Here is a 14,336-nt window from a genome sequence, read left to right as displayed (position 1 = left end):
ATTCTTTACTGAGTTATCAGAGAAGCCTGATATGATATTAATATGACCATAAACCAGGCTTCCCAGGTAGCTCAGTGGTAAAGAATATGCCTGCCAATGCAGGAGATGTGAGAGATGCAGGTTTGATCCCTGGGTCGGGAAGATTCCCACTCCAGTATTTCCTGAGGAGTTTTCCTATTTGTTTACTTCAGTCAACCCACTCCAGTATTCTTCCCTTGAGTATCCCATGGACGGAAGAGCCTGGCAGGCTACAGTTCATGGGGTCACAAGCAGTTGGACACAACTGAGTGACTAACGCATGACTATTAAACTATCTTAGCATGTTATAGTGATTACCAAATTTAATTTTTTAAATAGTGCATTTTTTGAGGTAGCACTTTTTTGAATTCCATTCTCTGTTGTCAGATTGGAACTCAGAAGGATTTAATGTTCTTCTTAAAAGTACAAACCAAGTAAGGGCAGGAGTCTGGATTGAGGTCTCTTAGTTCTGGAACTCTGTCCCAGTGATTCTCAACCAGACATGATTTTGACACTGGAGATACTTGGAAATATCTGAAGGGATGCTACTAATCTTCTATAAACCACAGAACAGCACCCAATACAAATAATTCTCCTGTCCAAGGCAGCATAAGAATGAGAGAAATCCTATTCCAGACAAGAATATCTATAAATTCACTGTTCATACAATTTGTTCATACAAATCACCAAGGTCTGTGGTTCAAATGTTTATTTGGATTCCTCAGGTCTCTAGTGGCCCAGGGACTGTGTTTCTGATCATTTGAGCTGCAATATCAGATTCCAGTTCAAATTCTTTACACCCTGAAAGAAGGGAACTTCTTTAACACTACCACTGGTGGTACTTTGATACTTGCCACTCCTAATAATCTTTTCAGAGCCCTGTGTATGTCTTCGTACCTTAGACTATAGATGAAGGAGCTCAGGATAGGTGTGATCACAGTGTACATCACTGAGGTGATTGCACTTGACTCTAAGCAGAAGGGCATGAGTAGCCACAGGGCTGAGGTACACTCAAAGCCCATGCAATGAAACAAGGATACAAGTGAGAAGTGAGATGCACAGGTGGAAAGCACTTTGCACTTCCCCCAAGCTGATGGTATTCCAGATAGTGAGGAAACTATCTTAGAGTAAAGAATCCCAGGTAAGAAATTTGTTGTTCAGTCACTCAGTTGTATCTGACTCTTTGTGACAGCATGGATTGCAGCATGCCAGGCTTCCCTGTCCCTCACCATATCCTGGAGCTTGCTCAAACTCATGTCCATCGAGTTGGTTATGCCATCCAGCTGTCTCATCCTCTGTTGTCCCCTTCTCCTCCTGCCTTCAATCTTTCCCAACATCAGGGTCTTTTTTTTTTTTTTTAACAAGTCAGCTCTTCACATCAGGTGGCCAAAATATTGAAGCTTGAGCTTCATCATCAGTACTTCCAGTGAATATTCAGTATTGGTTTCCTTTAGGATTGACTCATTTGATCTCCTTGCAGTCAGAGCAACTCTCAAGAGTCTTCTCCAACACCACAGTTCAGAAGTATCAATTCTTTGATACACAGACTTCTTGGTGTTCCAACTCTCACATCCATACATGACTACTGGAAAAACCATAGCTTTAACTAGATGGACTTTCTTCAGCAAGGTCCCTGCTTTTTAATACACTGTTGAGGTTTGTCAAAGCTTTTCTTCCAAAGAACAAGTGTCTTTTAATTTTGTGACTGCAGTCACCATCTGCAGTGATTTTGGAGCCTAAGAAAATAAAGTCTCTCACTGTTTCCATTGTTTCCCCATCTCTTTCCCTTGAAGTGATGGGACCAGATACCATGATCTTAGTTTTTTGAATGTTGAGTTTTAAGAATGCTTTTTGACTCTCCTCTTTTACTTTCATCAAGAGGCTCTTTAGTTCCTCTTCACTTTCTGCCATAAGGGTGGTGTCATCTGCATATCTGAAGTTATTGCTATTTCTCCTGGAAATCTTGATTCCAGCTTGTGCTTCATCCAACCCAGCATTTCTCTGCATGTAAGTTAAATAAGAAGAGTGACAATATACAGCCTTGACACACTCTTTTCCCAGTTTGGAACTGGGAACCAATTACCAACCTGAAATATAACAGTTTCAAATTACATCATCATGTCATTAAGAAAGGTGTCACAATTGACTATTTGGACCTCTTATTTGCTTTTACAGGAAAAGTACAGAATTCCAAGAAGGTACAGAAGGAAAGTTGCAACACTGTTAATATTTGTAACAAAGAATGTAGGGCATTCATGTACCAAACACCAGAACCAGCAATCCACAAGTGTGTGTGTAGGGAGGGGTGCAGGGGCTGGTGGTGTTCATGGTGACAGGATGGTGAAGAGTTTGAAAGATGGCCATGAAGTGGTCATAGGTCTTTGTGGTCAGTACAATGCAGCCCAAATCGACAAAGAGTAGGTAAATGTATATTCATAGGTTATGGCTTTGCCTTCTTTGGGATGGTGATGAATGTGAAACATATCTTAAAGGAACAGATTGGAAAAGAAAAATTACATGGGTGTGTGAAGTCAGAGATGGTGGCTAGGATAATAAGCAGGTTTCTAAGCACAGTGATCTGGTACATGGGGAGAAAATGTGCAAATATAAAGTGCTGCAGTTCTGGTTTCCCTATTAATTTCAGAAGAAGAAATTTTGAAATTCGTGTATCATTTTCTGGTCTCATGTGGCCCTCATCAACTTGTTGCTTTTTGTTTCTTTGATAATAGCCATTCTCACTGTGTGCAGGTGTACCTCATTGCAATTTTGGTCTCTGTTTCTTTGAAGATTAATGATGTTAAGCCTCTTTTCATGTGTCTGTTGGCCATTTGTATATCTTCCTTGGGGGAAAATGTCTATTGAGGGTCCTCTACCTATTTTTAATATGGTTGTTTATTTATTTATTTAAATTGAGTTGACTTAGTCTGATACATAGTTTAAGTTTTCTGTTTTTGCCTATCAACTTGATTTTTTTTGGTACTTCTGCCCTCTCATTTGAAGTAGAAGAGAACACTTCAACTTTGCTTACAATGGTTCTGGGTGCTGAACTCCCCCAGCTTTTCTTTATTTGGGAGAGCCTTTATATCTTCTTCATATCTGAAGGACACCTTTGCTGGATGGAGGACTCTTGGCTAGCAGTTTTTATATCACAATAGTTTGAGAATGATATTCCATTCTCTCTTGGTCTATGGATTCTGTGCTAAGAAATTTCTTGATAACCCAATGCAGGTATCTTTGCAGGGTGCTCACTTTTTTTCTGGATACCTTTAATATTCTTTCCTTTTAATAACTTTTATTGAAATGTAATTGATTTACAATGTCATATTAGTTCCAGGTATAGAGGAAATTATATATATCAGAGGAGGCAATGGCACCCCACTCCAGTACTATTGCCTGGGAAATCCCATGGACAGAGGAGCGTGGTAGGCTACAGTCCATGGAGTTGCAAAGAGTTGGATGCGGCTAAGCGACTTCACTTTCACTTTTCACTTTCATGTATTGGGGAAGGAAATGGCAGCCCACTCCAGTGTTCTTGCCTGGAGAATCCCAGAGATGGGAAAGCCTGGTGGGCTGCCGTCTATGGGGTCGCGCATAGTTGGACACAACTGAAGTGACTTAGAAGTAGCAGTATATATATATATATATATATTCTTTTTTATATTATTTTTCTAGTATAGATTATTATAAGATATTGAGTTTATTTTCCTGTATTTAATTCCCTAGGTCTTTGTTGATTGTCATATCTATCTATCTATATATAGAGAGATATTAGTATATAAAAACAGCATTCTTTCACTGACTTTTAAAAAATTTTTTCTTTATTTATTTGCTGTATTTCTGACTGCACCAAGTCTTCCTTGCTTTGTTGGGGCTTTCTCTGGTTGTGGAGGTTGGGGGTGCTACTCTTCACCATGGTGACCTCTCTTGCTGCAGAGCACAGGCTCTACAGTACAGGCTCAGTAGTTGTGGTGCCCCTTCTTAGTGACTTTGTGGCATGTGGAATCTTTTCAGACCAGGCATCACCCCCAGTGCCTGTTCCCACAGATTCTTGCTTACTGCACCACCAGAGAAGTCTTTTCATTCATTGACTTTTGACAGTTTTAATACGTGTGTGTTGGAGAAGGTCTTTTGCATTGAAACATTTATGTGTTCTATTATACCTCTGTAGATGTGTGCATTCGGTTCTTGCCCCAGACTTGGAAAATTCTCAGCTATTATTTCTATACATAATCTCTCTGTTCCTTTCTCCCTCTCTTCTGCTTTTGAGACACCCAATATCCTTCTTACCTGTTCTAGTAGAGTCAGAAGTTTCTCAGAGAATATCTTCATTAAAAAAAAAAAATATATATATATATATATATATATGTTCTGTCCTCACATCTACCTGAATCATTCTACCTTTGAACTCACTATCTCTCTACTCCATATGGTCTCCATTTCCAGTGCTTTGCAATTCATCCTTCATCTCATTTACTGAGTTCTTTAGCTCCAGAATTTCTGTTTACTTATGTTTAAGAGCTTTCATCATTTTGGACACTGTTCCTAATGTTCATTATTTTTATTCCTCAGCTAACTGATGTGTCTTTGTGAGTTTTCTTGTAGCTTGTTGAGCTTCTTCATGACTATGTTGAATTCTCCACTTGCTTGATCACAATCTTCAATTCAGTCCAGTTCAGTTCACTCACTCAGTTGTGTCCGAATCTTTGTGACCCCATGATTGCAGCACGCTAGGCCTCCCTGTCCATCACCAACTCCCAAAGTTCATTCAAACTCATGTCCATCGAGTCGGTGATGCCATCCAGCTATCCAATCCTCTGTCATCCCCTTTTCCTCCTGCCCCCAATTCCTCCCAGCATCAGAGTCTTTTCCAATGAGTCAACTCTTTGCATGAGGTGGCCAAAGTACTGGAGTTTCAGCTTTAGAATCATTCCTTCCAAAGAACTCCCAGGGTTGATCTGCTTTAGAATGGACTTGTTGGATCTCCTTGCAGCCCAAGGGACTCTCAAGAGGCTTCTCCAACACCACAGTTCAAAAGCATCAATTCTTCAGCGCTCAGCTTTCTTCACAGTCCAACTCTCACATCCATACATGACCACTGGAAAAAACGTAGCCTTTACTAAATGGACCTTTGTTGGCAAAGTAATATATTTGCTCTTGATTATGCTATCCAGGTTGGTCATAGCTTTCCTTCCAAGGAGTAAATGTCTTTTAATTTCATGGCTGCAGTAACCATCTTCAGTGATTTTGGAGCCCCCCAAAATAAAGTAACACTGTTTCCCCATCTATTTGCCATGAAGTGATGGGACAAGATGCCATGATCTTCGTTTTCTAAATGTTGCACTTTAAGCCAACTTCTTGACTCTCCTCTTTCACTTTCATCATCGATCACAATCTTACAGGATGTTAAATTAGTTCATGGAGAACTGTAATTTTCTTTTTGTGATTCCATGTTACTGTGGTTTTTCATGATGCCCAGTGGGTTGCTCCTCCGTCCATTCATTTGAAGGAGCAAACAGTGTTCTTATGTAGGTAAAGCCTTGTATACTTTGATTCTAACAATTCAACAGATTGCTAACAGAGTTCCTTCTGCGTTTTTCAATTAAGTGACTTTGTGGCACAAGATTTTGCTTTCTTTCACATGAGCTGTGAGAGGGTAACAGGCAGGAAGGCCAGGGTTCTCCAAATGGAGGAAATAGCCTGCAAGTGTCAGACATTTTTATCTCTCTTAAGCGGCAGGAGGAAACAAACTAGCAATATTTTTTCCTTCTTTATACAAATTTAAAGGGAGGTTTCTCTTAAAATACTGTGTGACCATAATGACACCTGGTTTCGCCTGAAGTTAGGTATTCTTGAGCCTAGAGATAACCAATGCCTTTTTCTTATGAAAATGTTTGTCTTAAGCTATGCTAATGTACTATGCCTTTACCCCAAACTCTGTCTCCAAGTTGGTTCCGCCTCTTGGCCCAGAACCTACTTGACAAACCAGTATGGATATTGTTCCCCTAATCTATGTAAATGAAACTATTTGTATGGTGATCTGTCCTTCTTCAAGATTCATGTTAATCACTTTATGGCCCAGGATAAACCATTTGGCGCCAAGACTATCCCAAAATGCATCTTATGGGTGAGGGGCCTGGTGCCATTCTAAATTTTAAGACATTCCTTTCTTTCATTAACAGACTGCTAGTGACTATATAACATCCAGCTGAAGACTAGCAGGGGAGTACTCTTTTTGCCCCCTTCTGATGCCTATGTCAGAAGCTTTCTCTATCTCCTTTATACTTTAATAAAACTTTATTACACAAAAGCTCTGAGCGATCAAGCCTCATCTCTGGCCCCGGATTGAATTCTTCTCCTCCAGGCGCCAAGAATCCAGGTGTATTCCCGTGATTCAACAACAACCTTTCAGCTGCTCCTGGCTATATTTGAGGAACTACATTTTTTGCATCTCATGGCCTCTTCCATAGGCATTGTCATTGTCCTTGCCATCAATGTTTGTTACATCAGCATCACTGGTGACCTGGTGTTGTCAGTGTCCCTGATGTGGCTGGCATCTTTGCTGGGGGTTCCCAGAGTGTTAGGTGCTCTTGCCACATGCAGGGTGACCTTGCTTGCCCCCCCCCCCCCCCACTGATACCTGGTTTCCTGGGGCTGCAGGTGCTGCTGCATCCAGGAGGCCAGGGTTACGCACACCACCCCAAGTGGGACTCCCAGGTGCTCTGGGGCTGCAGGCTTAGCTGCCTCAGCCATGGGGTTGGATCAGCATCACCAACTCTCCTGTTCCCCTGGCTCCACCTCCTGCATGTGAAAAATCCGCTCACCTTCAGATGTACAACTGTGTGTATCTCTGGTGTCCCAACGTGTTGGATAGGAAAAAAAAAAAAAAACCTTTAGTTATGCATGATGTTATGTATAAGTTGTAGATTGAGGGGAGCAACAAAGGGAGTGTCTTCTGCCACCATAATACTCATGTCACCAATAATAGACTTTTCCCCACAAGCTATAAGGTTAAAATTGTGGCTTCCCAGGTGCTGCTGCTGCTGCTAAGTAGCTTCAGTTGTGTCTGACTCTGTACGACCCCATAGATGGCAGACCACCAGGCTCCCCTGTCCCTGGGATTCTCCAGGCAAGAACACTGGAGTGGGTTGCCATTTCCTTCTCCAAGGCATGAAAGTGAAAAGTGAAAGTGAAATCGCTCAGTTGTGTCTGACTCTTCACGAACCCATGGACTGCAGCTTACAAGGCTCCTCCGTCCATGGAATTTTCCAGGCAAGAGTACTGCAGTGGGGTGCCATTGCCTTCTCCCTTCCCAGGTGGCTCAGGTGGCTCAGTGGTTAAGAATTCACCTGCCAATGCAGGAGATGCAGGAGATGCAGGTTCGATTCCAGGGTCAAGAAAATCCCCAGAAGGGGAAATGGCAACCTACTCCAGTATTCTTGCCTGGAGAATCCCATGGACAGAGGAGCCTGGTGAGCTACAGTCCATGGGTTCATAAAGAACAGACACCACTGAGGACACATGCATAAGCATAAGATTAAAATACACAAATGGAGTAGACTATCATATATTCAGATCAGATCAGATCAGTCGCTCAGTCGTGTCCGACTCTTTGCAACCCCATGAATCGCAGCACGCCAGGCCTCCCTGTCCATCACCAACTCCCAGAGTTCACTCAAACTCACATCCATCGAGTCAGTGATGCCATCCAGCCATCTCATCCTCTGTCGTCCCCTTCTCCTCCTGCCCCCAATCCCTCCCAGCATCAGAGTCTTTTCCAATGAGTCAACTCTTCACATGAGGTGGCCAAAGTACTGGAGTTTTAATTTTAACATCATTCCTTCTGAAGAAATCCCAGGGCTGATCTCCTTCATAATGGACTGGTTGGATCTCCTTGCAGTTAGTGAAGAAATAATTGCTACATGGCTCCATACAACCCCATGGATGAGCTTTAGAGTTCCAACGTATAGAATTACTGAGAACATAGACTCATGAGAAATCCAGCAGAGATCAGAACACCTCCTTAATATTAAATCTCATTTGATAATAAAGACATCATATTAGAACAGTTACTGTTAGGATGAGTGGTTATGTGGCAACAAGTAACTGAATAAAATAAAAAATGGCATAGAACTGAGATTAACTCCAATAATCTCACTCTATGCATTTATTCTGATCTTTAAAGATAGCATTCACTACTCTGTTTTTTAATTGTATTACAGATAATTATATTCAAAAGTTTATTCTATTGCAGTTTCCTCCCAGGTAAGCAGGATATTGGCAAACATGTCTGCACAAATTGTGACCTGAACCACATGACTGGATAGGCAGTCAAGCTCTCTAGTGAGTCATCTTTGATCATGAGGTATATACACATACTATACATATAGAAAGATTTGACCCTTGAATAATGCAGAGTTTGGAAGCAAGGACACCTTGTACAATTGAAAATCTGCCTGTAACATTGCAGTCAACCTTCCTTATCCATAGCTCCACACCCTCTGATTCAGTCAACCCTTTTATAAAATTATATAAATTGCCCTGGATTTCACTTGTACACTTTTTCATATGAGTACTATATCTCATGAATTTTTTTTCCAGAAAGCAAGGCAAAAATTACTCAGGATGACATTTGTCTTTTAAGAAAATATTATTCCTCATGTCACTCCATAAAAAATAGAAATGCCCAAATATCTCATATCTAAAGTTCGGAAAATTTTGAAGTAGAAAGAAGCACAACTTTAAAAAAAACCCTAAATGATAGTATGAAAAGAAATTTTAATAAAGTGAGTAACTGAGATTGTATAGAAATTTGAATTTTTATACAAATGGATATCCAAGGAATTAAGTAGAAGGAGCAAATTTTATTCCACACTGAGGAAAGTGTCACAATTACTGATTCTCAGGCTTTGAGCAATGCAGTCAAGGGCACTTCATCTGCCCCAGGACAATTGGCCTTTTTATAGCTACTATTCCACAGACTCTCTTCAGAGCCCTCTTTATGTCTTTGTTCCTCAGACTGTAGATGAATGGGTTCAGCATGGGTGTGACCACAGTGAACATCACGGAGGCTGTTGCACTTGAGTGTGAGCTGTGTGTAGCAGCAGAGCTAAGGTACACCCCCAGGCTTGTAGAATAAAATAGTAAGACAACTGAGAGATGAGATGCACAAGTGGAAAATGCTTTAAACTTTCCCTGAGTTGATAAGATTCTTTGTATGGAAGAGACTATCTTAGAGTAAGAGTAAAGGATACCAGCAAACGGCCCACCAGCTAGTAGCACTGATGCCAAATACATCACTGTGTCATTAAGAAAGGTGTTAGAACAGGCAAGTTGGAGCATCTGATTGAGTTCACAAAAAAATTGGGGAATTTCCACCTTTGTACAGAAGGTTAGCTGCAAAGCCATTAAACTTTGTAACAAGGAATGCACAGCACTCACCACCCAGGGCACCAATACCAGCAGTCCACAGAGCCGAGGGTTCATGATGACTGTGTAGTGCAGGGGGTGGCATATGGCCACAAAGCGGTCGTAGGCCATCACTGTCAGGAGGAAGTCATCTACTCCTGCAAGGAATATGTAAAAATACACCTGGACGATGCAGCCTTCATAGGTTATGACTTTGCTTTGGTTCTCAATATTGTGCAGCATCTTTGGGATGGTGGTGGAGGTGAGGCAGATGTCTACAAAGGACAAGTTGGAGAGGAAGAAGTACATGGGGGTGTGAAGGTGGGAGTCAGAGATGGTGACCAGGATGATGAGCAGGTTTCCAAACACAGCGATCAGGTACATGGAGAGGAAAAGCCCATAGATGAGGGGCTGCAATTTTGGATCTTCTGAGAATCCCAGAAGAAAAAATTCCGAAAAGTGTGTATTGTTACCTGGTTTCATGTGGTGGAGGTGACTACCAGGAAAAATGAAAATAACATGAGTAATGTTCACACAAATTGGCATAACTCACATAATGCAATTTCTATTTTGCTCTCAATAAATTAATTTTAATATCTTGTGTTTAGAAAAGTTCTATTTCATCTCTAGCTGGGCATTTTTGACCCCTTCTAAGCATATTCCCAAAGAAGTCATGCATTCTACAGTTGTAATGAGAAATACTTTCATACATTTGAAGAATATATATTGAGTGTCAACCATGTTCAAAGCACATATTGTTTAGTTGCTAAGCCGGATCTGGCACTTTTGAGACTCCCCGAACTGTATGTAGCCTGCCAAGCACCTCTGTCCATGAGATTTCCCAGGCAAGAATACTGCAATGGGTTGCCATTTCGTTCTCCGGGTGATCTTCTCAATCCAGGGTTTGAACCCGCCTCTCCTGCATTGCCAGATAGATTCTCTACCAATGAGCCACCTGTCAAGTCCCTCCAAACAAATACAGGTAACAAATAGACGGTGCTGAAAAACAAAAATATTCACAATCCAGTGATGGTGAAAGATAATGTGTAAATATAATATGTCAAGTAATAACAGTTGGTATGAAGAAAACAAAGCTAGATATAAAAGAGTGTAGTAGGAGGTATTTTCATGTACTGAGTGTTCAGGTAAGGCCAGCAAACAAGGTGATAGTTGAACAGAGAGCTCAAGAAAGAGAGAGAAGGATCTATTATGATATCAAGAGAAATATGTGCCTGGCGAGGGGATGGCCACTACAAAAGACCTAAGGAAAATGCTTGTTTTTGCACTTTATGAATTTAGTTGCAAAAGCATCCTATGAATTAAAGCATCTCCCATCCTTAGTACCTTCTGCTAACTGAGGTCTGGGGTACGTGATATAGGGCACCTTAATATATGAATCCAAGCACCTCTGCTTAAAGAACTGCTCTCAAGGCACAAGCTCACACACACTCTCACACCTTGTCCTCCTGGGCTATGTTCCTAACACACATTTCTCACCCAGAACCACCCTCCTCACACCATATACCATTGTAACTGAAGAGGACCATATCAGATCATCTTTATCTTACAGAATGTATAAATGGTACCCAGAATGAATGGATAAGAAAGCTGTGGTACATATACACAATGGAGTATTACTCAGCCATTAAAAATAATACATTTGAATCAGTTCTAATGAGGTGGATGAAACTGGAGCCTATTAAACAGAGTGAAGTAAGCCAGAAAGAAAAACACCAATACAGTATACTAACACATATACATGGAATTTAGAAAGATGGTAACAATAGCCCTGTATACGAGACAGCAAAAGAGACACTGATGTATAGAACAGTCTTTTGGACTCTGTGGGAGAGGGAGAGGGTGGGATGATTTGGGAGAAAGACATTGGAATATGCATAATGTCATATATGAAACGAGTGACCAGTCCAGGTTCGATGCACGATACTGGATACTTCGGGCTGGTGCACTGGGAAGACCCAGAGGGATGGTATGGGGAGGGAGGAGGGAGGAGGGTTCAGGATGGGGAACACATGTATACCTGTGGCAGATGCATTTTGATATATGGCAAAACCAATAAAATATTGTAAAGTTAAATTTAAAAAAATCCAGTTCACAGACTGCCCATAGACCAATAAACTTGGGGTTCATTTTTATGATCGCTTTCAGCTTTGTATTTAAAGAAATATAAAAAGTATGTGAGTGTGTGAAAGAGAGGTGGAGGGAGAGAGAAGAGAGGGAAATGAAATAGACATTAGGGGGGTAAAAGATTTAACAAGCTCTAATAGTCCCTGAGACTACATGATGAATTAAACCTTCCTTTGTTTGGCAACATTCCAATTCCAGTTATCTCTACTTGATGTCCAGGAAAAATAATTTTCAAAAAGAAAAATGCATGTTTACCTTGACAAAACAGTTATACTTTTATAATGAATGAAACTTGAAATATTTGACTACCCCAAAAGAAAAATAGGCAAAGTAAATAAAGTGAAGTGAAGTGTCTCAGTCGTGTCCGACTCTTTGCTACCTCATGGACTGTAGCCCACCAGGCTCCTCCATCCATAGAATTTTCCAGGCAAGAATACTGGATTGGGCTGCCATTTCCTTCTCCAGGGGATCTTCTTGACCCAGGGATCGAACCCAGGTCTCCCTCATCGCAGACAGACGCTTTACCATCTGAGACACAAACAAAAATGAGTATCCAAAGGAAAACAACAAAAGCTAAACGTGTTTTATATAAAGCAATAGAAGAAAGATTCCCAAAATCTTTTCCATTTCTTTGACCAATTTTTTACTGTGCTATAGGGAATGAGGCAAGCTCTTTCCCAGTTTTCTTATGGGGCATCGTGTGTTTGTTATTCTTGGAGTTTAAGCACTGTCATATTTTAAAAATAAATCTGATGAGCATAGCCCAATGTTATTCTGGTCTTTGTTCAACACGCAAAAGGCTTTTCAAACTATACTCTGACACCATGTCAATCCATCCTATTGTCCTGAATAAATTTTTTCATAGGATTCATGCCTGAACATGTTATATTATATTATATTAAATGTTCATTGTATTATTACTTTACCATGACAATGCAAAATCCTAATCATCAGAGACTTCAACTGCTATGGTCACTATTTTTTTTCCCATAATATCATTTTATTATCACAATCTGTACATATCTGTAGTTGTTTTTCTCTTTTCATTCCTATTATTGTTGACCTATAGCTTTTCTTTTTTTAATATAAATTTATTTGTTTTAATTGGAGGCTAATTACTATTGTACTTTCAGAAAGATATGTGAATATATGTGCACTTAAATAGAAAAAAGGCCTTTCCAGGTGGCGCTAGTGGTAAAACAAAAACAAAAACAAAAACAAAAACAAACCTGTCTGCCAATGCAGGAGGCATAAGAGAGGCAGGTTCAATTCCTGGGTCAGGAAGATCCCCTGGAGGAGGGAATGAAAGCCACTCTAGTATTCTTGCCTGGAGAATCCCATGAACAGAGGAGCCTGGTGGGCTACAGTCCATACGGTCACAAAGAGTCAGAAACAACTGAAGCCACTTAACATGCATGCAGGCAAACAGAAACATATGTATAGAACAGTCTTTTGGACTCTGTGGGAGAGGGAGAGGGTGGGACAATTTGGAAGAATGGCATTGAAACATGTATAATATCATATATGAAATGAGTCACCAGTCCAGGTTCAATGCACGATACTGGATGCTTGGGGATGGTGTACTGGGACGACTCAGAGGGATGGTACAAGGAGGGAGGAAGGAGGAGGGTTCAGGATGGGGAACACGTGTATACCTGTGGCAGATTCATGTTGATATATGGCAAAACCAATACAATATTGTAAAGTTAAAAAATAAAATTAAAATAAATAAATAAATAAATAACCACAATCACAGAAAACTAGTCAATCTAATCACACAGACCACAGCCATGTCTAACTCAATGAAATTAAGCCATGCAACGTGGGGCCACCTAAGATGGACAGGTCATGGTGGAGAGGTCTGACAGAATGTGGTCCACTGGATAAGGGAATGGCAAACCACTTCAGTATTCTTACCTTGAGAACCATATGAACAGTATTGAAAAGGCAAAATGATAGGATACTGAAAGAGGAACTCCCCAGGTCAGTAGGTGCCCAATATGCTACTGGAGATCAGTGGAGAAATAACTCCAGAAAGAATGAAGGGATGGAGCCAAAGCAAAAACAATACCCAGCTGTGGATGTGACTGGTGATAGAAACAAGGTCCGATGCTATAAAGAGCAATATTGCATAGGAACCTGGAATGTTAGGTCCATGAATCAAGGCAAATTGGAAGTGGTCAAACAGGCGATGCCAAGAGTGAACGTCGACATTCTAGGAATCAGCAAACTAAAATGGACCGGAATGGGTGAATTTAACTCAGATGACCATTATACCCACTACTGCAGGCAGGAATCCCTTAGAAGAAATGGAGTAGCCATCATGGTCAACAAAAGAGTCTGAAATGCAGTACTTGGATGCAATCTCAAAAGTGACAGAATGATCTCTGTTCGTTTCCAAGTCAAACCATTCAATAGCACAGTAATCCAATCTATGCCCCAACCAGTAATGCTGAAGAAGCTGAAGTTGAACGGTTTTATGAAGACTTCCAAGACCTTTTAGAACTAACACCCCAAAAAAGATGTCCTTTTCATTATAGGAGACTGGAATGCAAAAGTAGGAAGTCAAGAAACACCTGGAGTAACAGGCAAATTTGGCCTTGGAATATGGAATGAAGCAGGGCAAGGCTAATAGAGTTTAGCCAAGAGAATGCACTGGTCATAGCAAATATCCTCTTAGAACAACACAAGAGAAGATTTTACACAGGGACATCACCATATGGTCGATACCAAAACCAGATTGATTATATTCTTTGCAGCCAGAGATG

The 14,336-nt window shown here is 40.7% G+C and overlaps 1 protein-coding gene and 1 pseudogene across 1 annotated transcript; one reads left to right on the top strand and one right to left on the bottom strand.

Moving 5' to 3' along the window:
* LOC132345686 (olfactory receptor-like protein OLF4) overlaps nucleotides 1–14,336 on the top strand; it is a 270,579-nt pseudogene that overhangs the window by 65,541 nt on the left and 190,702 nt on the right.
* On the bottom strand, nucleotides 8,938–10,468 carry OR7A112 (olfactory receptor family 7 subfamily A member 112). Its single transcript, XM_059888526.1, has one exon. It carries the CDS (start codon nucleotides 9,967–9,969, stop codon nucleotides 8,938–8,940), a length of 1,032 nt encoding a protein of 343 aa, XP_059744509.1. The 5' UTR covers nucleotides 9,970–10,468.

The sequence above is a fragment of the Bos taurus genome, chromosome 7 (assembly GCF_002263795.3).
Source record: "Bos taurus isolate L1 Dominette 01449 registration number 42190680 breed Hereford chromosome 7, ARS-UCD2.0, whole genome shotgun sequence".
NCBI lineage: Eukaryota > Metazoa > Chordata > Mammalia > Artiodactyla > Bovidae > Bos > Bos taurus.
The sequence above is the reverse complement of the archived record's forward strand: the minus strand, read 5'-3'. Positions and strand labels throughout refer to the sequence as shown.

Coding starts and splice junctions, on each gene's coding strand:
- OR7A112 (XM_059888526.1), bottom strand. CDS start 9,969: ATGCCAATTTGTGTGAACATTACTCATGTTATTTTCATTTTTCCTGGT.